Below are 23,519 nucleotides of genomic sequence, written 5' to 3' on the forward strand. Positions count from 1 at the left end.
AAAAATCTACCACTGCAATCTGTCAGAACTCCTTTAGACTGTTCTATCCATATACCACAAAGTACGGTGGAGTATCTCAGCTGTTTCTTAACATCTCTAATCTCTTTCAAAATCCATTCACTTTGCCTTCGTGGGCCCCACTTCTAAACTGAGTAGGCCTACATAAACATGAATATATGAATATGATTGCATAACTTCTGATTATAGTTGATTTCAAGCAAAATATCAATAAGCAAAAATTTTAAATATAGAAAAGACTCTAGCCACATGCATAAATTCTCTTTGATGTCGAGGTAAAATATGCATCTGACATGTCCTTTGTAAGGTCCATTCCATAAAAAAGAATAAAATATCGTTTATTCTGTCATTCTTTTATGTCAGTGTAATTTGTCATCGATCCGTCTCCTTGCCTCATTGAAAATCCTTCTACAATGTGTCTTAACAAGAAACAAATATTAAATGTGATGCTGTTATATTCACATGCCAACCAAAAATCTGTGCTCCGAAATCATGATAAAATATTGATATACTTTCTACTTTTACTCTAAATTAATTTGTTTTGCTTGTAGCTATCTATGTCTGAATGTTTGTCATGTTACCGTTTCTATATGCATTGTCTTGTCATGAAGTTGTGAACATATAGTATACACATTTGCACTTACATAGATACTCCAGGTAAAGCAAAACATACTTTAATATTTATATAACATTATTCACAGTGTCTAGAAAACCTAATATCTTTACACATAAGTTTTTGTAGCAGTGCATTTATAAGAATATTTAGTTGGTAAACAATGTGCAGCTCCAAATCCTTGTATAACTTGTCTATATATACCAGCATGGAAATGTTTAGCAATGGTGTACAAGAGATCAAGTATGGTTATTTTTCACATAGTCCATGAATCTTTTTATGTCGTGTTTCTAGTTGGATTGAGTTGAAGCTTCTGTATTCCACTTGGCCTCTGCACAACCCTGGTTCCACCTTCCAGATAAGTAGATTCAACCAACTTTCTCCAGGAAAGTTCATTGATTGCTTCAATTATCTTCACAATACATTCATCTAAACAAGCTGTTTTTGTAAGGTAGAGCAATTTACAGGCAACACAGGAAAATGTCTAATCGGTGAGGTCAAAGTACATGTAGAAAAAGTGAGCATCCTGTGTTCATCGTAGTCCTTGATGATACAGATGGACAAAAGAGTTGTAGTAAGTTTAAACGTTAGTCTTTGAGTCCGCCCTGATTTAAATGTCTGTTTTAATCCATTGCTGAACATTTTACAGTGGTTTCAGGTTTTATTCCTTTCATGTGTGGCACATTCATCATGGTCACTTGTGAAGGACTGTGGGGTCAGGCTCAAGACATATCTTGCTTTCTACGAACTCTTCAGTGGGGACATAAAGTCTACAAATCTCAAGGCTCTGTGGAGGAAAAAGATAGTAGTAAAAGATACTATTAATCTAATCTCTGAAACAGGACTGGTCCATCTACACTTACAACTGACATAAAGAACATTCATTTAGAAATTGTGATAATATTAATTCATCAAGTTAGTGCTGCAGAGTTGAGTAAGTACAACCACAATACCAAATTAGTTGGAACAGTATGGAAAATGCTAATAAAACCAAAAGCAGTCATTTGTAAATTTGATTCACCCCGTGCTATAATTTTAGCACTACAACAACACATTATTTGATGTTTTACCTCATGAATTTAAATTTGTTTTGAAAATATTCACTCATTTCAAGTCAAAAAAAGTTGGAACAGTTGAGTGTTTACCACTGTGTAACATCAGCATATCCTCTAATAACACTTATTAAGTGCTTGAGCATTGAAGACAGAAGTTTGTTAAGGTTAGCCAGCAGAATTTTCCCTCTGCTAATGCAGATATGCACTTGTAATCCGGGCAGTATGTTGTTTGCAATTGTACTGTTGGAAAACCATTTCTGAATGCACGTAATCTCTGATCCCACAGATGTCACTGTCTTAAAAAAGTGTCTGTGATGAATATCATGACATGGGCTCAGGAATACTTTGGTAAACCTTTGTAAGTCAACACCATTTACCGCTGCACCACAGATGCAAGTTAAAAGTTTAACTATTCAAAGCAGAAGCCGTACATCAACACTGTCCAGAAGTGCCACTGATTTGTGTTCGGACTCATCTGAGATGGAAAGTAAATCAGTGAAATCGCGTTCTTTAAAATAAAACAGCTGTCTTGTTCTCTGGGCCAAAGAGTCAGTCCAAGCTGTTATCATTGTCAGCTATTAATTAATAAACCATTAATGCAGACAGATACTGTCATATATTTTCCAGAGACGTCCCTGCATTTTCCAAACCACTTACTGCCAAATCATTACAAGTGCATGGCTGCATTAGCAGAGAGTGCAGGTGCTGGATTGCCCGGCCTGCAATCCTGACACCTCTCCAATTGAGAATGTGTTGTGCAAAAAATACGGAAACAAAGGCCCCATACAATTGCAGGCTGAAGACCTTCATAATGGATGAATGGGGGGAAATTCAGCTTGCAAACAAACATGTGTATTCAGTGCCGCAAAACTTAATAAGTGTTATTAGAAGAAATGGTGATGTTACACAGTGGTAAACACTCCAATGTCCCAACTTTACTGGAGTGTGCTGCAATCATCATTAAAATGAGCACATATCACACACACACACACACACACACAAAATACTAATAATTTACAATGTAAAACATCAAATAATGTTTCCTTGTAGTGCGTTAAATATAGCACAGGGTGAATATAATTTACAAATTACTCCAACTTTTTCATAATTGGGGTTGCACACTAGAAAGGTATTTGATTGTTTAAAATGTGCTGTATAAATGATTGTTCAAATTACCCTTAGATCCTCAGGCGTTCTGATATTGTTATTGAACATGTCCTTAAAGAAAGGCCCTGGTTCTGGAATTTTTGGGAGTATGATGTTTTTGTGCCTGAAGAAAGAGAAGGAAATTATGATTTCAATACATTTCAGACCTTCAATCTCAGCAAACAATCATGTATATCTGAAGTCCCGGGGTAATCTCATTTGTACTTTTTGGTATTCATAAGATAATTTTATGCATGGATTTTTTTTACGTTTAAAAAACACTGAAATATACAATTTCAACATTTTGACGGCATTCAAACATGAAGATGAATGTACAACATTAGAGATGACATTACGAATCCAGAACTGAAATTCCCTGAACCTTTGCGAGAGTACTGCCACAGGTGACGGAGTGCAATACTAAATAATGGAGAAACTTAAAATTTGTTTAGAAATTAATTACAATTCAGATTCAGCCTGAATATAAGAGTTTTTTTTATTTTACTTCCAATATATATTTTAAAAATAGTTTAAAAATTCATAATTCTGCTTTCTGAAAGTGTGAAAGAAATGTTTGAATGTGCCGCCTTTCTGTTGCTAAGGAAAATTCTATTTTTAGGCCCACCCAAAAGTCATTTCCCGGCTACGCCATGGTCAAAGTTTGATCTGATTAAATACATTCACATAAAACGGCAGTCTTGTGTTGTGATACAAAGGTATTGCTGCACTTTCAACTTTTCAGAGAGGCCAGAAGAACAATGAAAAATATAAATCATTCCTCACCTTCTGAGTAGCACCAGAGACACTATCAGGCAACAGGAAACTATGAGAGGGATAATAATGACTGCCAGAAACCCGGGCAAATTCGGATGACTGTTCTCACCTATGGGAGCACAAAGAAAAATAGTCAAGTTCAACTATGAAAGCTGGAGAAAAGTTAATTTGCAGGATGTGTAGCAGGCAACCTCACAGTATGTAAATGAATGTAAAGTGGACTATCATAGAAATACCCAAACAAACTGTAAAGGTAGAGGAGGCTAATGATAATCATCATTCAACTCCACTCATCTCTTAATTCATTACTCAGAATTAAAAGCAAATTCAAAAAGATAAAACTTCAACTTTGATTTAAAAATCTCAGTTGAAGGGGAGAACCGGATGTGAACAGGGAGATCATTCTATAACTTGGGGGCGACCACAGAAATGGCTCGATCACCTTTAGATTTCTGTCTAGATCATGGAACAGCTAACAGCATTTGGTTGCATCATTAATAACATCATCATCATTACTATCATTAATATGTGTTGGTATAACTTGGTAATAGTTCAACTTATTAATCGTATAGCTATCTTTGCTGATGGTCTGTTTCTGTCATGTTTTCATGTGAAATGTGCTTGCAAGAACGAGCCGTACCGTATTCCACCTCGTCACTCAGATCACTTCTCCCTTCACCACAGTTTTTGAAGATGATCCACACTCTGGCTCTGTACTTGCAGGCTGAGTCATATTCAATTGTATGGTTTATTTCTCCCTCCACCTTGACACTCTTTGCAAATATTAGGAAAAATAAAAAAGTTGTAAAACAGCTGGATCTTGTTTCAACATAATACAACATGTTATGTATAATATGTTGTATAATGTAAGATTTAAACAAATGGTATAAATGATATCTATTTAAATGAACAGAACTATGTTAAGATTCAAATTAGTTCCATTAAAACCAAAGCAAATGCCATTTACCAAACTGCACTGTTTACAGTAAAACTTAAACAAAGTTCATACTCCTCATTGATTCAAATTGAATACTTTATATTTGTCCTGAATTTACAATATGTAAATTAGTTTGATGTATACTGCACAACATTCCTGATATTACATTAGCAAATGTAAAAGAAAGGTTGATTTACCTCTTCATTGCACTTGCTGTATATGTAATTGTAGCCAAAGCAATATTCTCCATAATCATAAAACTGTGGTCTGATCGTTTGAAAATGGAGACTTTGCCCGACTCTTTTGAGTTTCAGTTCGGGTGTGTTTAGTTTTGCTGAAAAGTAAGCCAACAACAATCCAAATAATTTGTCTTCCATTAAACAGTTTTAAATGGTGTAGCATTGGACTACAATTTGACTAATAGATTTGACTAATAGTTTGCCACTGAGAAAACTAGTACTGTCTTCTTGACTTTAGAGAAGGCTACAAAGAGAGAAAGTATGTTTACCTTTGTTCCAAGGATTTTTGTCCTTGAAAGTGTTGTTAACAGGAATTCCCTTGTGAGTTCCATTAAACAGATAGAACATGTCATCTGTTGATTCCTTGAGATATTTACTGTGTATGATACATCCAGTTTTCTTCATCTCATTGGTTACATCTGAACACTCTTTGACTGATTCAGTCATAGGCAACCTGAAATGAGCAACAGACTTTTTTTCATAAAGTGTTTTTTCTAACTAGTGAATGCATGCAAAGAATATTAATGTATGGGACATATCCACATCTGATTGTTGGAAAAATTGGTGAATTATCCCTTTAATTGACATGCATACAATATATATATAAGTTTATAAGTTGCTTTGGTAAGAATCTGTATCTGCCAAGAAAAAAAAAACGTAATTTAATGTAATATAAGTACCAGTAATATAATCGGAGGTCTTGGACATCATCTGCAGCAGAATCCCAAGTGCACTTCATCCTGTTTCCGGAATAATAGAAACAGCTCAAGTTTCTCACCAGCATCACTGGAATAAAAATAAAAAAGTTTTCAAATCCGTTTTTAAGGTTAGACTGACAAAAGTGAAACCTTTTAAACACTTGCATTTATCTCCTAAGTATGTAATAGGTGAATCTGAATGGTTGAGGGAGTTCCCTGTCTCCATGAAAATGAATGGTGTAAAGATCACTTGTACTGCATATCCTAAGTTGAATTTTAACAGAGCAATTAAATACTTCCTGTTTAAAAGATTTTTAAAGTGCATGGTATAAAATTATAAGGCAAAATACTGGAGCTGACTAGACCTCTGTATTTACAATTAATCAAGGGAAACACATGATTCAACATGACTCTGGAGTTTCATAGTAAATCTGTGGCCAATGCAACATGTAAACCATATTCACTCTAAAAAGTGGTGAAGTGTGTCATTTTTGCTGCAGGTTGTCCCAATATTTTAATAAATAATCATTTTAAATAGTATTGATGGTAATTATGATAATTATGTAATTATGACCAGTTACCTTAGATGTTTAGAGGTTATCTGACAAATGTTTTTACAGTTTTATATAGACAATAAAAAGAGAGATACTGTGAGATAATGCAACATTAACCAATTTAATTACCTCAAGTCAACTTTCAACATCATGATTAGAGACCCATCTCTATAAATTTAAAATGTATGAAATTTAAGGATCACTTTGGGCTATAATTTTGGTATCTTCTGAAAGAGGACACTTAGGGCTTTATTTTCCCAATACATGAGAAAAGTCTATGCATTTTGGAACTGAAGCGTTTAGCACAGTTTATTTTATTATATATGTACTGTATATAAACAGTGTATGAATATACTGTATATATATATAGATATAGATATACACAGTATATATCACCTCCAGCTCTTCCTGGGAGACCCCAAGGCATTCCCAGGCAAGACGAGAGACGTAATTCCTCCAGCGTGGTCTGGGTCTGCCCCTGGGTCTCTTCCCAGTTGGAAATGCCTGGAACACCTCCCTAGGAAGGCATCCTGACCAGATGCCTGAATCAACTCAACTGGGTCCTTTCAATTCAGAGGAGGAGCGGCTTTACTCCATGCCTCTCCCGGATGTCTGAGCTTTGCACCCTATCTCTTAGGGTACTCAGCCTTCCTGCGAAGAAAGCTCATTTTGGCTGTTGTATCTGAAACCTCATGACCATAGGTGAGGGCAGGAACATAGATTGACAGGTAAATTGAGAGCTTCGCCCAGAGCTCCCTCTTCACCACTATGGTCTGGTACAACGATCGCATTACTGCTGCCGCTGCACTAATCCGCCTATCAATCTCACAGCCTGACGATGCCATCAGAACAACATCATCCGCAAAAAGCAGAGATGAAACCCTGAGACCCCCAAACTGGACACACTCCGATCCTTGGCTGGGCCTTAAAATCCTGTCCATGAATATCACAAACAGGATAGGTGACAAGGGATAACTTTGGTAGAGTCCCCCACCCACTGGGAACAAGCTTGACTTACTACCGAGAATGCGGACAGCACTCTGGAACCGATTATACAGGGACCCATTGGCATGCATTAGCGGCCAGAGACCCCATACTCCCTTAGTACCCCCCACAAGACACCCTGGTGGACACGGTCATAAGCCTTCTCCAAGTCCACAAAACACATGTAGAATGGGTGAGCAAACTCCCACTCTCCCTCTAGGATCCTCACTATGGTAAAGAGCTAATCCACTGTTCCATGACTGAGATGGAATCCACATTGCTCCTCCTCTAGCTGAAGTTCAATGGGTCAGAGTCCACTTTCCCAACATCCTGGTTTAAGCTTTCCCAGGTAGGCAGAGAAGTATGATCCCTCGATAACTGGAACTCTCCCTCCAGTCCCCCTTTTTAAAAATGGGAACCACCACCCCTGTTTGCCAATCCCCAGGCACTGTCCCTGATTTCCATGCAATGCTGAAGATGCGTGTCAGCCATGACAGCCCAACAACATCCAGGGCCTTCAGCATCTCAGGGCAAATCTCGTCCACTCCAGGGGCCTTGCCACTTCTGAGCTTTTTGACTGCCTCAGTAACTTCAGCCAGAGAAATGGCCCAGGAATCCCCTCTATGGATTGCCACCTTACTGTGGTGGAGTTGTTTGAGTGCCCCAGTGACCCAGGGAGCTGTGTTGACTGGAGCATTAGCTCCTGATAGAGCCTCCCTTGGCAAATTAGTCCAGGCGAGGGGCCAGACAAAGAGCAATCCAACCTAACCTCCTATGAAGAGGTCAACAATTGGCAGTAGATTTACCTCGCCTGGATTAGGGAGACCTGCGAGAGGAGCTCATAGGCGAGCGCCTGGTGGCCGGGCTTTGACCCATGGGGCCCAGCCGGGCTCATGGGTCAAGAATAACATGGGGTCACCGCCTTGTGGGCTCACCACCTGCAAGGAGGAAAACAGGGGAAGGATGCGATGCCCAGTGGGTGGCAGACAAAAGCGTAAGCCTATGAGGACTGGATCTTGACTATATAAAATTACATTTAAAAAGAATTCTGTGCTAAACACTTTAGTTCTAAAATGCATAGATTAGGATTTATTTTAGGCATATTTCCAAAAATTACCACTTGTGTACTCCAAAAGGCCACTTGGCTGGCTATTTTGAATAAAATTAAATACAAATTTGGTGGACGCTCAATTTGTTAAATTGACTTTATGGGAATTATATACAGTTTTACAACTGCTACATGGGGTATGTTTGCTTTATGATAATGTTTACTGTATGAACGTTTTTTCTCAGAAGAATTATGAAGTAAATAATGGACATTCCATCATTATTTCATTGACATCCCTTTTTTTGGACTAAAAGTAAAATCGAGGGTTATGTACTTTTGCCATGTCACTTATGTGTCACTCATGTGTGAAGAATTGGATTTATTTATGGCTCTAAATAAATCATTTAAAAAAAATAAAATAAAGGTCCCACATTGCTTTTGCATGTTTTCAGTTGTATTCCTGCCACAAATTATTTTATAACAGTCAATAGACCATTCCAGTCATAAATTAGTGAACACTTCAATGTTTGACAAAAATGATATTTAGTTTGTCATTAATACCAATCTAAATATTTACATAAATAAAATAACCTTAATAACTAAATAAATAACATTAATACAATTTTTGGAGGGTACAGCATGTAGTAAAGGTAAATGTCACTCTGTCAGAACATAAAGTTTTGACACGATTAAACCATTACACATGCCGCTCATCAATATAATGGAGTCTTTAAGTTTAATTAGAAATAAACAGATAAATAGTACTTGCACAATATATAATAACCGAAAAATAGAAATGCAGCCTCTAACATAATAAGCACTCTTTACATTAGATAGTCAGCTGTCATGTACCTGGAGGTGGAGGGATGGTGATTTTGACTGGTGAGCTTTGGTTCTTGTCTCCACAGATGTCAGGGTTTGTTTTAACGATGATACACAGTCCATTCACATTTGACACATTAAATGTGAGGCCCAAGTTACTGGTTCGCCATATTGTTTGTAGCCGATTGTTGGGAGGACAGTCCTGTTGGAGGAATTTCCAAAGGAGTTAGTGCTGTAAAATCAATGGAATTTATTACAAAGCTTAATTTACAGCTTGGCATTGTTTAAATGTGGCAACCAGCAAATGTAACCATAACATGCTACTTCTACTTGATACAACTTTTTGCCCATATTGTGTTCATTTTGTGTTCCCGATCAAAAATGGCCGGCTCAATAAGATAGTTTATAAATCTCTCATATTGCATATATTATCAAAAGATATTGCATTAAATCTTTTTATAAACTTCATTTTTAGTAACTATTGCAGGTTTTGCACTCCTTTTTTTGAACATATTTCTTTATTGATAGAAAGATAAATTGAACTGAGCTTATACTAGGCAAGTGGGGGGCACGCCCACAAAAATACATAAAATAATAATAATTACATCATAAATTGATAACCACTTGCTTGATCTGAATAAAATGGGTGTAATTTTAAGCCTAGAATCTGTAAATGCATATAGCTGATATATCGTTGGCAAGGTCTCTATTAGTAGAATGCAATGATCACATTGGTTTCACTCAGAGGCCAAACTGCAGTGAGAATTATTGCATTGAATTCCCACTAGCACACATAAATATAATAAACAGAAGAGGAATTATTTGTCACGTATTTCCTTATTACTTCCTGAAACATACATATAACATAGAAAATGATATATCGTAACTTATATCAGATTATCCCGATTCAAACAAGCCCAAACACAACATTATATAAGTAGATGTTAACATATTCCTCAAAGAGTGTACAGAGAAAGTTTATGCACAAAAGGGTGCTCAACACACATTGTGTGCGTGTGTGTGTGTATGTCCGAGGACTTTGTGTGTGCAAACACATCCACACATGGGAGTATGGTCAAATTTGTATGCGTGTGCGTTTTCAGAGACCATTTGTGAACAAAGTCCAGGAATGATATTCCAACTGGATTAAGTAAAAAATAAAAAATAAAAAAATTAAGATAAAAAGTTGTGACAAAAAATGACTTGAATACAACATAATGGTTCAAATTAGTTTTATTGGTGTAACCTAATTTATGCAGGTTGATACAGCGATATTAAATACTATTTTTGAAAAAAACAGTTAATTTAGCTTTAAAATACAAAGCACATTTTTTTTAATTTAACATTTGTTTCAGTGTATGCAAATTTTCATTTAGAAGTTGAATTTACATTGTGCTGAAGAAAAGTTGGTTTCACTTTATTTTACAATACGTGTACTTTCAGTATGCTTACAGTGCACTTGCCCAAGAAAATACTGAGTAATGTTATGTAACATGTACTTAATATGGGTTGAGGTTTTGGGTTAGTACCTAGTAATTACTCCAGTTGTTGTAATTATATATTACGTAAATGTAGAACAGTACTGTAAAATAAATGCTACCCAAAAGTTCAGAGAAATAGCTCATATTTTTCTGCACTGTTGCTCAATCAGGATTTTATCCGCCTTATGCAGCAGCAGCCACTGCAGAGACCTTAATGTTCTAATTCAGATGTCCGATCAGAAAGAATGTATGTTTTAGAGGTCAGTCGAACAGTTTTTTATTATTCAGTCAATCAAAGCAATTTTTACATGCAATTAAAAGGTTTCATCACAGTTCCTGAACCACAACAGTCAATAGAGAATACATAAGAAATTAAAGGGGTGTGAATCATGTGAGTCAGTTGGCACAGTTTCAGTTCAAGTGAAACTAATGGTAAACACATATCCTGAAATTCAAACTTTCTCCTTGCAAACTGGTAAACATGTGAACTTGTACAAGGTAAAATGACAATAAACCCAATTTTGGACTCAAACTTTATTTGCAGAACTCTGCTCTAAGTAATCCAAAGTATAAGAAAGACACACACCCCTCTAAACCGAGATTCTTTTTTTAATGATATGAAATGGCTAAAGCACACCATAAACACCGCAGTTCAGTGTTGGTTCAGTGCATTTTGGACCTGGCAAACAGTGTGATTATAGAGGAAAACCTGTGCTGCTATCCAGATCATGTTACACTAATTTTAGTGTCCATTGTACAGATGGTAATGCTTTAATTTGGTAACTCTTTAACTCTTCTCTCTTAACACTTTAAGGCTGTATACGTTAACATTAGTTAACTATATTATTTAATGTGAACTAACAATGAAGTACTTTTGCAGCAAATATGAATCTTGGTTAATGTTAACTTCTATTTATACATTTTTTAAATTAAAAGTTGTATATGTTAACATTAGTTTGCAGTATTCATTATGAACTACACTGTAATAAATGTCCTGTTGTTTCTACAAAACAAAACTGGCCGCTGTCGTTGCCAGAATAAATATGTAAAAATATAGTAAAAATGTAAACAAATTTACAGAACTACCTGTAAATTGTATATGACCACACTGGCACTGTAAAAAAAAAAAAAAAAATGTGGTTACATTTATAGTTAAAACAAATTGTATTTTAGCCGTCTGAAACTGTAAAAACCTGCTTTTTACTTTATAAGGTATTTGTTAATCACCATAGTAACTACAGAAGAGCGCATGATGACATGGAGTTCCTGGAAGTGGCTCTTCCAGGAACAATGATCAATAAACATGTAGAGACAGCGCTCAGTGTCACTCACACAAACACTAAACACCATCAGAGTAACACAGTTGAGATTAAAATAATGCAGTAAACATTAACTAAACTACATCAAATATAACAAATATAATATTAAAAATATGATGAAACATAACTATTCCCATAAAATACAATGAAATGTAATGGGTCATGCAGGGAATTCTGGGATCGCCCGTTTATTGTTGTTTTTTTACTGTAATTTTAAGAATAATTTACTGTAAAAAGTGCATGGACTCTATTTTTTTCTGTAGCATTTTTACAGTCTTTTACCATAAAAATTACAGACATTTTTTACAGTGCAATGAACAGCTGTATTTTCATAAATTAATATTAACCAAAATTAATTAATGCTGTAATACAAAATTGTTCAGTTGTTAGTTCATGATAGCTAATGTATTAACTATTTGCTAACAAATAGACCCTTATTGCAATGTGTAACCAATGATTGATCAATTTTAATTTTGTTACTATAATAATTATATTAATAATACTCATTTGTCGTTGACATATTAGCTTTGTCATGCGGTAGCCTATTACATGCTATAAACTATTTTAAACAGCATATTTTGTTATTTTATAATCATTCGTCATGTATTGATTAATCAAATATTTTATTAAAATACTGAAAAGCCTAAAAGGTATGATGACCAGTTAATGCCTAAAATGTAGTCTTTCCCATAATTTCATTTATCCTCTCATGTCCTCGGATTTATTATAGTTATAGCTCCAAACGGAAAACACGGAACGGAAATAAGTTTCGCTTGAAAAGTGTCGGGTTAAGACGACTCACCTGCCCATAGCGCACTTCCACTGTGTAGTTCACTTTGCAGTTAGCATCCAGACCCTCGGGGATTTCCCAGGTCACATGTAACGTGAAAGGCGATGTATAAAGTTGCCATATAAAGTTAAGATTTCTCGGAGGAGGCAGTTGATCTTTGGGATTCAAGAAGAGTGATAGAAGTTATTAAAATAAATACAAATAAGACTAAGGCTCGACAACATATTGAGGCAAGAAGCGGGGTTCTTCGCAAATAGATGATATCTGACGTCATCATGTTTCGGGAATTATACAGGATTTCCCACACTACTGTGTTGTCACTAGGAAACTTGGGGAAAAACGCGTCGAACAAATAGGCTACTCAACGAAACAGACGTAAACTCACCTGATACGTTTTCAACTCCAACGAACATGACAGAGAAACATAGGATCATGTATATATCCCAATAACGACACATCACGTTGAAGGTTACGACGAGTATTCCGGTGAAAAGTCCGATGTGAAATCCCGTAACCCAGGTACACAAAACGCAATGTTTTGCCCTTGTTAAGTGTTCACAGTCATAGCCGATGTAATAATGAAATAGAAGATGATGTAGTCGAGTCGTGTTTCACTCTCTAAGTAAAAGACTTTAGTCTTCCCTCCCTCTCTCTCACTCACACACACACACACAGAGAGAGAGAGAGAGAGAGAGAGAGAGAGACTTTGGAGTGGGAGGAGTGTGTGATCAAACCCGTTTGAGAAGTTCTGAACTTCACCCTTTTCCATGGAAGTACACTAGAAAATATTAATATGCGATAGACTGAAGAAAACATGTCCCTGTACAAATCGTTGTACAAATGATCAGGCGCGTCGTTAAGCCCCGGATGTTTTTTTTATAGCCCCGGATCTCAAAAAATTGAATTTATTGATAATTATTATTATTTTTTAATAATTTTGTATTTATTTAAAAAAATGTACCGGGTCTTTTAATCTATCCTTCGGAATCATGTATTAAAGACGATTAAAATGTGTTCAAGCAGATCAAAGTTACTATGGTTACAGAATGCTTGTATTTAGAGTGCGCACCAGAGGAGAGAGCCTGAAAGAGTCATCGGTTAACTTACAGCTTTAGGGCTTGACTGTCATTGTTGTTTGTGGCTTCTGGTGGTAGCTATTATAGACATTAGCCACTTTTCAAAAAGTAAAATAAGGAGTCATGAACGATACCAGGGAGGCAAGAAGAGTTATCTACTGGCGCCGTTCCCTCATCATTAAGCTCAGGTCGGTGAAGGCCCTTAAGCAAACCCTGGTCTAACTTACTAGCCCTGTAAGTTACTCACTGTGGTATTAATGCAGAACATGTACTGTATATATAAAGTACGTGGGACCTTACTATTTCGCCTATAGCTAATCCATTTTGTGAGCCATAATCCGTTTCTCGTGAGGAATGTACATGAAGTAGCCTATACATCTGATTTGGCGACTGAAACACGATGTGTAAATGAACGTTATTCAGGGATGTAGTGGAGGCTAAACGCACATAAACGCCGTTTACGCACCTCCCAAAATTCGGAAATAGCGTTTACCCACCTCCAAAGTGGGTTTATCCACCTCTAAATTGCGTTTATCCACCTCTAAATAGATAGTTCCTAAGCCATTTTAAATTAAGCTTATGTCGTTTTAGTTTCATATTGTTCATTATTAGTTTCGTAGGTTGTTTAAACCTAAAACGAAGTCTTTCATAATGCGCTCCATGCGCGTGCATCGATATTGACTACTACCAGCTATATACAGCATGCTGTCTTGTTGACCAATCAGCAGGAAGCAGCAGACTGCATCAAGATTCATCCGTCACTCACTAGCCCAAACGTCTAATGTAAAAATGGATATCCGGCAATTTTTTAAGCGCCGTCAAGACGGCAGTCCTCCACCTCCTGAGGCCAGCAAACGGCCTCGGCTACAATCCCAAAGTGAGTGAGCTCGGAAAACAGTACTAAACTTCATGTTTTTGAGGTTAATTTGGTTAGATTAATAGATAATTAGATTCATGTCACTGACTCAACAAGTCACCTCTACCTTTTCCCATTATCCAATGTTACAAGTCAAATTCAGGATACATTATTATTTAATATTCATGTATTATTTATTTGTGTTTCTATGAATAGCTGTTACAGTTCTACAAATAAAGCATTCTATCTTTTTACCTATCATTTAAAATGCTAAAAAAAAATGCACCTGAATGCAGGAAATTAAGTGTTTAATGGCCAACATTTCCTGGGGGAGGTCCCCCAGACCCCCCATTTATATTATTATTGCTTATTATTATGTGCCTATGAGTAGAAGTAGTAGTTACCAAAAGCGGGCGGGCGGGCGGGGGTGGGTGGGGGTGTGGTTGGGGGGTGGGGATTGGGCTAAGCCCCCAATGTATCAAGATCCTAGCAACGCCCCTGCAAATGAGGGGGTATTTAATATTGATAGAGCAACAATTTGTTTGAAAAGAAATAGTACTGGAAGGCTGTTTTGATTAAAATGTATGTCTTAAAAAAAAAGGCTGCAAGGGGGCCTTTTATCCCAAGTGTGTCAAAAGGCCCCCAGGGGGGTTAAAGTTAAATATGGGGACTATAGTTTTAGCGGAAAATTTGTCAATTTAGGCAAATACTTAGGGTTCACGTGATGCCATGCTAGAAGCAGACGTGTGATCGACGAGCTCTGTGCACTTTGCTAAATAATTAAATTATTCTCTCATGTTATAGTCTGGTGAAATTCAATAGACCCAGTTACACATTTGCTCTTTTAGTTAAAACATGACAAGAAGTAAAAATCCCCAGGCTCTGGAGACATTTAAAGACATTTACGTGTTCAGAATCAAAGCCCCGACAGACCTACAGACCCTATTTGGCTGGCGCGGCAGGAGAGGAGATCCAGCGTCAACTGTCCAATATGTCGGTGATGCTGGCGAAGGTTGTTGCTGCCTTGGAGGATCACGCTATAATAACAAATTGACTTATTTCAGATTATTTTACTCTGGGTAGGGGCACCCAGCAGGGTTGCCCTCTTTCCCCATAATTGTTCTGTCTTGCCCTGGAACCATTAGCAGCCGCAATAAGAAAGGAGGATGATTTTCCAGGAGTGATTGCGGTAGGTGTGGAGCATAAGCGTCTGCTTATTATTTTATTATATTTTATTATTAGTCTCCGACCCTACTAGATCTGTGCCTTGCCTCCACAGAATTATGAATTCCATTTCCAAGTTCTCAGGATACAAAGTCAATTGGTCTAAATCCAAAACTTTGGCTTTGACAGCATACTGTCCAGTAACAGCCTTCCAGCTCCCCGCCTTCCAGTGGCCCAAACAGGGCATTAAGTATTTGGAAATTTTTATTCATTTGACGCATTGGTCGCTTCCACCTGAGAGAGCCCCTCCCTGGTTTTGTATTGAAAAGGAAGTTCTTGCCCACATCTCGCCATTGCAAAGCCTTTCTATCAAACTAACTGGAGAAGTTAAGTTACACCCCGATATCTCGCATTTACACTCGATATGGAGAAAAGTGTCCAGAGTGCTTAATTCAGACATTTATTTAAATGTTGCCTCGAGTATATGACTGAACCCTAAATTATGTATTAATAAGTCTGGGAGTGGTGATTGCTGCTTTTGGGAAGGGTCATGAGGCATCTGTGTATTACTCACTGCTAGTCCAGAGTCTGGGGGACACAGCTTTAAATTCTTTCAAATGATTATGAGAGGAAGATTTAAATTTGTTTTTGGAGGGAGTGTGGGCTAGGACTAAAAAAATGTCAAGTCTGCATCTAGAGATGCAAGGGGGTGAGCCTTATGCAATTTAAGATTTTACATAGATTTTATTGGACCCCTTCTACGATGCCATTCAGAAGATGGAGACACCACCCATGTTTTTGGGGTGTGTCGTAAGATACAGGAGTTCTGGTTGAGGGTCCAGAATTATATGGGCGACGTATTGGGTACTCAGATCACATTTTGGGTGACGGGAGGTCATTGATGTAGGCAGGATAAGTACATGAAAAATTGGATCCTGACCGGTGTTATAGTGGGCAGACAAGTTATCCTTAGAGGATGTAAGTCAGCTGGAGCGCCTTCGTTTTGTGAGTGGTGCGAGGAGATGGGCAGGGTAGCAGCTTGGGAAGAGTTGTCATATTGAATGCTAGGCAACGTGGATATATTCATCAGGAGGTGGGCAGCTATTTGGACTTTTTGGAGGGCTGTCGGAGAGGGGCAGCGGAGGGAGACGTGTTTTTTAAATGTGTGTGTTGTATCCTTTTTGTTTTTGAACATATACTTTTAAAAAATGTATTGCTAAATATTTTCTACTGTTTTAATGTCTGTGTGTCTTTGTCAGTTGTATTAGACCACTGGGGTATCAGTTTGTGTTGGGTGGTGTGGTGGTTAATGTTCGGGAGGAAGGGTTTTAAATAATATAATGTGATTCCAAATATTCTGTTTATATATATATATATAGATACATCTGTCATATGGAATCAATAAAATGTTTTAATAACTAACTAAAAAACTATAAAAGCCAAAAAAGGCAAATACTTCTGAGGCAGCAAGCTGCTTTTTTGAGGAAAAAATTAAGATCATGCTTATTCAAAATAACCACTTCGGGAAAGGTTTAACAATTTCTGTCACATTTGATATTTCATAAAATCTCAAGTATTCTATAAACACAGTTATAAAATAAATAAAAAAACTTTGAATTTAATCACAATTGAAAATGGCAAATAAGTACAATGTGACAATTTCAGGGATTCTCATTAGCTAAATGAATTTGCAATTTTAAAATCATTACATATTAGATCAAATTACCTCAAACATTCCTGACATTTTTTTGCAGAGTGGCAGGATGCATTATCCTGCTGAAAGATGTCTGTAACAATCTTTTAGGAGGTTGTACACGTTAAAGTAACATCCACGTTACTATAACATAACGTGATTCATCAGACCAGGCCACCTTCTTCCATTTCTCCATGATCCAGTTCCGACATTCACGTGCCCATTGTTGGTGCTCTGACCGGTCTGTGGCTATTCAGCCCCATCAGCAAGCTGCGATACACTGTGTGTTCTGACACCTTTCTATCATGGCCAACATTAAGTTTTTCAGCAATTTGTTCTACAGTAGCTCTTCTGTGGGATCGGACCAGACGGGCTAGCCTTTACTCCCCACGTGCATCAATGAGCCTTGGGCGCCCATGATCCTGTCGCCGGTTCACCTGCTGTCCTTCCTTGGGCCACTTTTGGTAGGGACTAACAACGGCATTCCAGGAACAGCCGTTTTGGAGATGCTCTGACCCAGTTGTCTATTAATCACAATTTGGTCCTTGTCAAAGTTACTCAGAGCCCATTTTTCCAGCTTCCAACACATGAAATTCAAGAACTGACTGTTCACTTGCTGCCTAATATATCCCACCCATGAACAGGTGCCACTGTAACGAGATAATCAATGTAATTCACCTTCAGTGGTTATAATGTTGTGGTTGATCAGTGTAAATGTTTAATGGTTTCAAGGGTTAAAGATATGAGCCACAGATGTTTTCTAACCCGTTTTCTTTTTAAGAGGTTACTCACATTTGTTGTTGTGTGTATGTGTTTTGAAAAGCGTATCGGTCAAGAAAATTCAGAACAAACATTAGCAAAGACTTTTCTTTATATTTTCTTTTCTTAGTTTATCTAATGAATTACAGATCACAGAAAAAAAAAACATATTCATACAGTATGCTGATGTAGTAACATGAAGGAAATTATGAAACTCATATCTGGAATCTCTTTTTAGCAAATTCACTGTCCATTCTTGATCAGAAGCAGACTTTATTACTAGATTCAAAATAAGACAAATTCTTGTTGTGGCCAAGCGATAAGGATGGATGGCTGAGGGAGAATTATTGCAATCATCACTGAGAGAGATAAAGAGGAGCCAGAGCCTTAGTTCGAGAGAGAGAGATGCCCATAGCGGTCTCTGTGTGTGTGTAAATGTGTTTAACGTGACTGCTGAAAAGCAGCGTGTGTATTTTATGTGATGCTGAAAGGCACACTGTTATGTGTGAGACACTGAAAAGTGCCATTACAAGTCTTACGTGGATTGTTTACCCGGTTTCCGCTTCCTCCTACGTAAGAAAAGCAGATGTCTGCCACACTTGCAAATACTGCTTTCTCAATACTCTACACACCCTTGCATGCGCTCACACATCAAGACAAACTTTGATGTTGGCTTGACAAAGCCTTGTCTGAAAGTTAAGTTTAACTTGGCGTTGTCAACATTCTCTTGTTTAATGGCTATGCATACAGTATATATATATATATATATATTTATAATATAATTGTATCCTGTTTCCATTTTTTTTTTTTATTTGAGGACATTGAAATAATAGCTCAGTCTTGCAAACTTCCGTAACTACTGCTACTACGTTTCATGACTGAAAATAGGGAAACAGGTTGTAAGGCTTTACCGCATACTGTTGTGGTAAGTTAAAATTCTTCTTTTTGACAGTTGGAAATGGCAACACTGACATCTTGAAGTGTCAATCATGACCGCATCAAGTATTTTGCACCAGGCATAAACATAAATGAAGGCAACGTGTTTTGCCCTGCTAGTAAATCATTATAATCATGTTTATAGCTACTCTATGACTAATTTTTAGACTGCAAGGCCACCTGACATTTTCAGATATTGACTTTTTGTTCATGAGCTACAACTGGAAATGTAAGCTTATTGTATTAACTGTCCATTTAATCTTTGGTTTGCATCACAGTTTTAATATCAGTTCAGCTTCCAGTGGCATCCCTGCAATTAAAATGGACCGTCTGGCTAAGATCTAGAAAATATGGTCAACAGAGAATTTAAGTCAACATGAAACCATATTCATAACCTATTTTACTTCTGATATGTGACATATTTCAGAGAAAAATGTGGAACGGGACTTGATGTTATCCATCGGGAATTGATTAGATCATGAAAAGTGGTCGCTATTTTCTAAAAGTGGGACTTGGTGATGCCAGACAATTGTTTTAGTGGCAGAGCTGAAGATACAGCATTTTTTGATACAACAGGAATGTGTAGACAGGGTAAATTTTTATATCACGGTGACTTTAAAATGTCAGTTAGAATCGTAAAAGCAATATATACATCAACCCAAATAAAAAAAAGTACTGGCTGTACACAATAAGTAAAAACATGGCACTAATGGCATCTAAAATGCTGACATTCTAGCAGCAAGAGGGATGCTGGCTGAATGCCTATAGTGACTTGACTTGTACATTCAGTTGAGCTGATAGTCAAGAACAACACCTGAAAGGTTCTAGCCCAGGTTACTGGAGGTTCCGCTGATGGCGCTGAACACGTGAAGAGAGTTCTGCAACAGAGAACACATCATATCCTCTTGGTCGATCTAAGGGATGAAAGATGAGAAGAGAACAAATTTGGAAATGGAATAAGAAACCAGTGGAATAATAGACTACTTTGTGATTAAGATATGCGTGAGTGCATGCACAAATATTGAAACATTACAAGACAAATACTTGTGTACAGCAAAAACGGTTACCTAGAACTCAATCTATTAGGCATGGAAGCATAATGAAGGAAAACAGAGAAACATTAGAAGCAGAGGAAGGAACAAGAGGATAGGATTACATTCACACCAGGTCTTTTTCAAACATGGACAAAACACTTAAATAACAATGATAGGGAGAAACTGTCGTGGAATATTGCGATGAGTTTCTCTAAGTTGAAGAAAACTTTCAGAGTCTTGAGTTCCAGATGCCAAAGTTGTAGTTTATTGATCACCAACAAACAAGAGACCAGTCAGCTGATTGTTCTGCCTCTATCCTCCTGAGTTCTCAGTTATATACCTTTTTGTTATCTTTTTGCCCATTATCTCTGACCAATAGAATAATTACCCTTGTCTCTTTCCTTCGCCACCAATATATTCTATTTCCCTCACTAATTAAATATTGGTGGAAAATCCCCCATCTAATTATTTTTTAAAAACATACATCAACTGGTAACTCCACTTATTTTTGACATAAGTCATAGTTCATGGTAAGAGTGCATCAATTTTAGAAACACCTGTGTATGAGACAAACAGCCATGTCCCCATCACATAACTTTTACCTTTGCCCTACATTTCAGTGTACCCTCATAATGAGGCGGCCTTGTTTGTTCATACACAGTATCATTTGATTAATGAAAGAAAATACAAGCTCCAAAGATATTTAACTCATCAAGGTAAAACACCATGCCAGAAACATATCATATAAGAGATATCTAACTTATTAAAAGTGTTTTCGTAAGAAGTGCATCCTGTATTTTAATGAGACACACCATATATTTTAGAGATAAAGGAAATGCATCAAGGATATATGTCAGAATACTACTAATTAACAGAAACAGCAAAACACCAGCTGCAAAAATACAAGACACCATTCATATAATAACTGATTAACAGAAATACACCTGTTTTTCAAGGTTGTATACCATTCTTTGTGTTCTCTGCAGCATCAACACTTTTAGTAACCTCATATGCTCTCTCCTGGGTCACACAAAGGCCTAGAAGCTCATATAAGTATTTTGATATATAAAAACATACTAGAATATTGAAAAATATACTATAAAACCTATTCTGAGACAATGTATTAAAAATAAATGGATTATAGAGAATAATTGTGGAGAATTTACATGTGAGATGAGATGCGCACACAAAAAACTCATAAACGTAAGGAATTGCTAGCGATTGCAACTTATCGTTTAACCAGCATAGAAAGTATTTAGTTCTAGAATGATTTTAAATGTTAACTTATTCAGTTTATCAGAAACTTTGGCAACTTCCCTTGTTCATAATGAAAAAAGAAGAAAGTTTTATGGAATATTTTGGACAAATGCTTGCTCTTTGGATTAAACTGTAAATGGGAACTGTCTCTCAAAAATAAAAACATCAAATTATGAATCAGAACTTGTGAAACCGGTGCAGGGGGTAAGTAAACACCAGCAAAGTTGTTTAGTTAGCGAGATGTAAAAATGTAATGCATGATTTTGCACAAAACATTCTTTGCCATTTTGTTGTAATAAATAATATAATAAATAAAATATATAATAATCTACATTTTTATAATTTCCAGAATAACATTATTACTACATAAAGATAAGTAACAGTAAATAGTTTACGAATGTAAACTATAATTAAAAGAAACATACTTTTTAATTGTTGACAGACAAGAAAACATTTAATCCTGCATTTCTCAAAGTCTTTTGTCAAGTCATTTTGGGACACAATCTCTCAATCAAATCAGATAATAGCAGCCCATCTGGCACCAAAAATCACGCCACGGTCTAAATCACTGAGATCACATTTTTTATCCATTCTGATGGTTGATGTGAACATTAACTGAAGCTCCTGACACGTATCTGAATGATTTTATGCACTGCTGCGACACGATTGGCTGATCAGATAATCGCATGGATGATTGTTGGTGCCAGATGAGCTGGTTTGAGTAATTCTGTAACTGCTGATCTCCTGGAATTTTCACACACAACAGGTTCAAGAATTTACTACGAATGGTGCCAAAAGCAAAAAAACATCCAGTAAGAGGCAGTTCTGTGAATGGAAATGCCTTGTTGATGAGAGAGTTCAACAGAGAATGGCCAAACTGGTTTAAACTGACTAAGTCTGCAGTAACTCAGATAACCACACTGTACAATTGTGTTGAAAACAATATAATTTCAGAATGTTATTCTGAAATGTGGGTTGATACTGTTTTGGCGGCACCAGGGGGATCTACACAATATTAGACAGGTGGTTTTAATGCTGTGGATGATCGGTGTAAGTGCTTAATACCATTCTGTTAACATAGTCCAATTATTTTGGATTTTTTGGATATTACAAGAGTTAAAGCTGTATTCCAAACCCAAATTCACTCCAGAAAACTTAAGGTAGTAACAACCACATTTACAATAAATCTGTGTACACTGTAAAAAATTTTAACATCCAGTTGTTACCTCAAGCAGCTATTTCTACCTGAACCCTTACAATTAGATTTGTTGGTGTAACCTAATGTATTTTGGTTGATTCATTGATGTTGAATAATATTTTTTACTTGAATAAATCCAGTAAATTAAAATGTTACTACATGAAGCATAATTTAAAAGAACGCAAGTGTAGTATACAGAACCAAACTAAACCAAACATATCTCACTGTCAATTCGGCAACGGTAGGTCGACAGTTCTTGAGCAACTGCCGCAGTGGCCGAAGCAGGAAGTGTTTTTGAACATATGGACACATGAGCTCCAGTTCTAAGATGATATGTCCACAGAGGGGCACGAAAAGTAAGTTGTAAAGCAAGGTGTTCTTTGTTGCAAATGATGTAATACAGTGAAGAGGAATGTATTTTTTACTAACTCTACCCCCCAAACCCCAACACTAAACCTAACCGTTAATGGAATAAAAATGTGACCTCAGAGGGAAAATGGAACCTCAGAATTGCAGTCGTCACCGATTATGCAAACGCAATTACTTCCTGGTTTCAACACCAGACGAGAACCCGGGTCTCCCACATTGCTGACCCAACAAGCTATCGGTCATACCACAGCAGGAAGAAATGCTTTTTAACTCTATATCTCCCCTTTAACTTTCACTTTCAGATATGAAAGTGAAACTAAACAGGCATCACATGTGACTTTCGGATGTAAAAGTGAAAGTTTAAATTTATAGTAAAGAAGGACTTAAATATTGAAAATTCCTTCAGATAATTTTTTAAACGAAGGGTCACATTTCTTATTATTCATCAAACCAGTAACAACTGAAACAAATCATTAAGTTTTCACTGCATTTTTAAATAAAACTTTTCATTGTTTTGTACAAGGGTGATGCAGCTGTTTTAAAAACTGTTTTGGTTTTTTCCAATAAAAAAAAATCAAATTCTAAATTCAAAAGGGGGCGTGACCCCCAAAAATTTGAGCACGACTGATTTAGGGCATTCCCTCCTGCTTTTAAAACATGTTGTTGATTTTATCTATCACAGATTATACCTTCACAAAA

The 23,519-nt window shown here is 36.7% G+C and overlaps 2 protein-coding genes across 3 annotated transcripts in view; both read right to left on the minus strand.

The window, feature by feature from the left end:
* Positions 1-317: 317 nt before the first annotated feature.
* LOC127651601 (interleukin-13 receptor subunit alpha-1-like) lies at positions 318-13,159 on the minus strand. The gene is made up of 10 exons (XM_052137511.1): positions 12,864-13,159; positions 12,491-12,633; positions 8,919-9,090; positions 5,463-5,568; positions 5,052-5,236; positions 4,741-4,877; positions 4,247-4,379; positions 3,616-3,715; positions 2,863-2,956; positions 318-1,418 (listed from the first exon to the last, which is right to left on the minus strand). Exons 1-10 carry the CDS (start codon positions 12,934-12,936, stop codon positions 1,326-1,328), a joined length of 1,236 nt encoding a protein of 411 aa, XP_051993471.1. The 5' UTR covers positions 12,937-13,159; the 3' UTR covers positions 318-1,325.
* Positions 13,160-18,120: 4,961 nt separating this feature from the next.
* Positions 18,121-23,519, minus strand: part of LOC127651550 (dedicator of cytokinesis protein 11-like) — a 119,425-nt gene continuing 114,026 nt past the window's right edge. For both annotated transcript variants that reach the window (XM_052137454.1, XM_052137446.1), the window contains one exon: positions 18,121-19,876. In XM_052137454.1, coding sequence (XP_051993414.1) covers positions 19,787-19,876 — 90 coding nt within the window. In that variant the 3' untranslated portion in view covers positions 18,121-19,786. The remainder of the gene's footprint in view (positions 19,877-23,519) is intronic.

Source organism: Xyrauchen texanus, chromosome 1 (assembly GCF_025860055.1).
Source record: "Xyrauchen texanus isolate HMW12.3.18 chromosome 1, RBS_HiC_50CHRs, whole genome shotgun sequence".
Taxonomy (NCBI): Eukaryota; Metazoa; Chordata; class Actinopteri; order Cypriniformes; family Catostomidae; genus Xyrauchen; species Xyrauchen texanus.

Bases quoted from the DNA above. Each gene is read 5' to 3' on its own strand.
- LOC127651601 (XM_052137511.1), bottom strand. From the start codon at position 12,936: ATGTGTCGTTATTGGGATATATACATGATCCTATGTTTCTCTGTCATG. The intron at 5,569-8,918 runs GTACATGACAGC...TTTTTATTCCAG, and splicing joins CACCATCCCTCCACCTCCAG to TGATGCTGGTGAGAAACTTG. The intron at 5,237-5,462 runs GTACTTATATTA...TGCTCATTTCAG, and splicing joins GACCTCCGATTATATTACTG to GTTGCCTATGACTGAATCAG.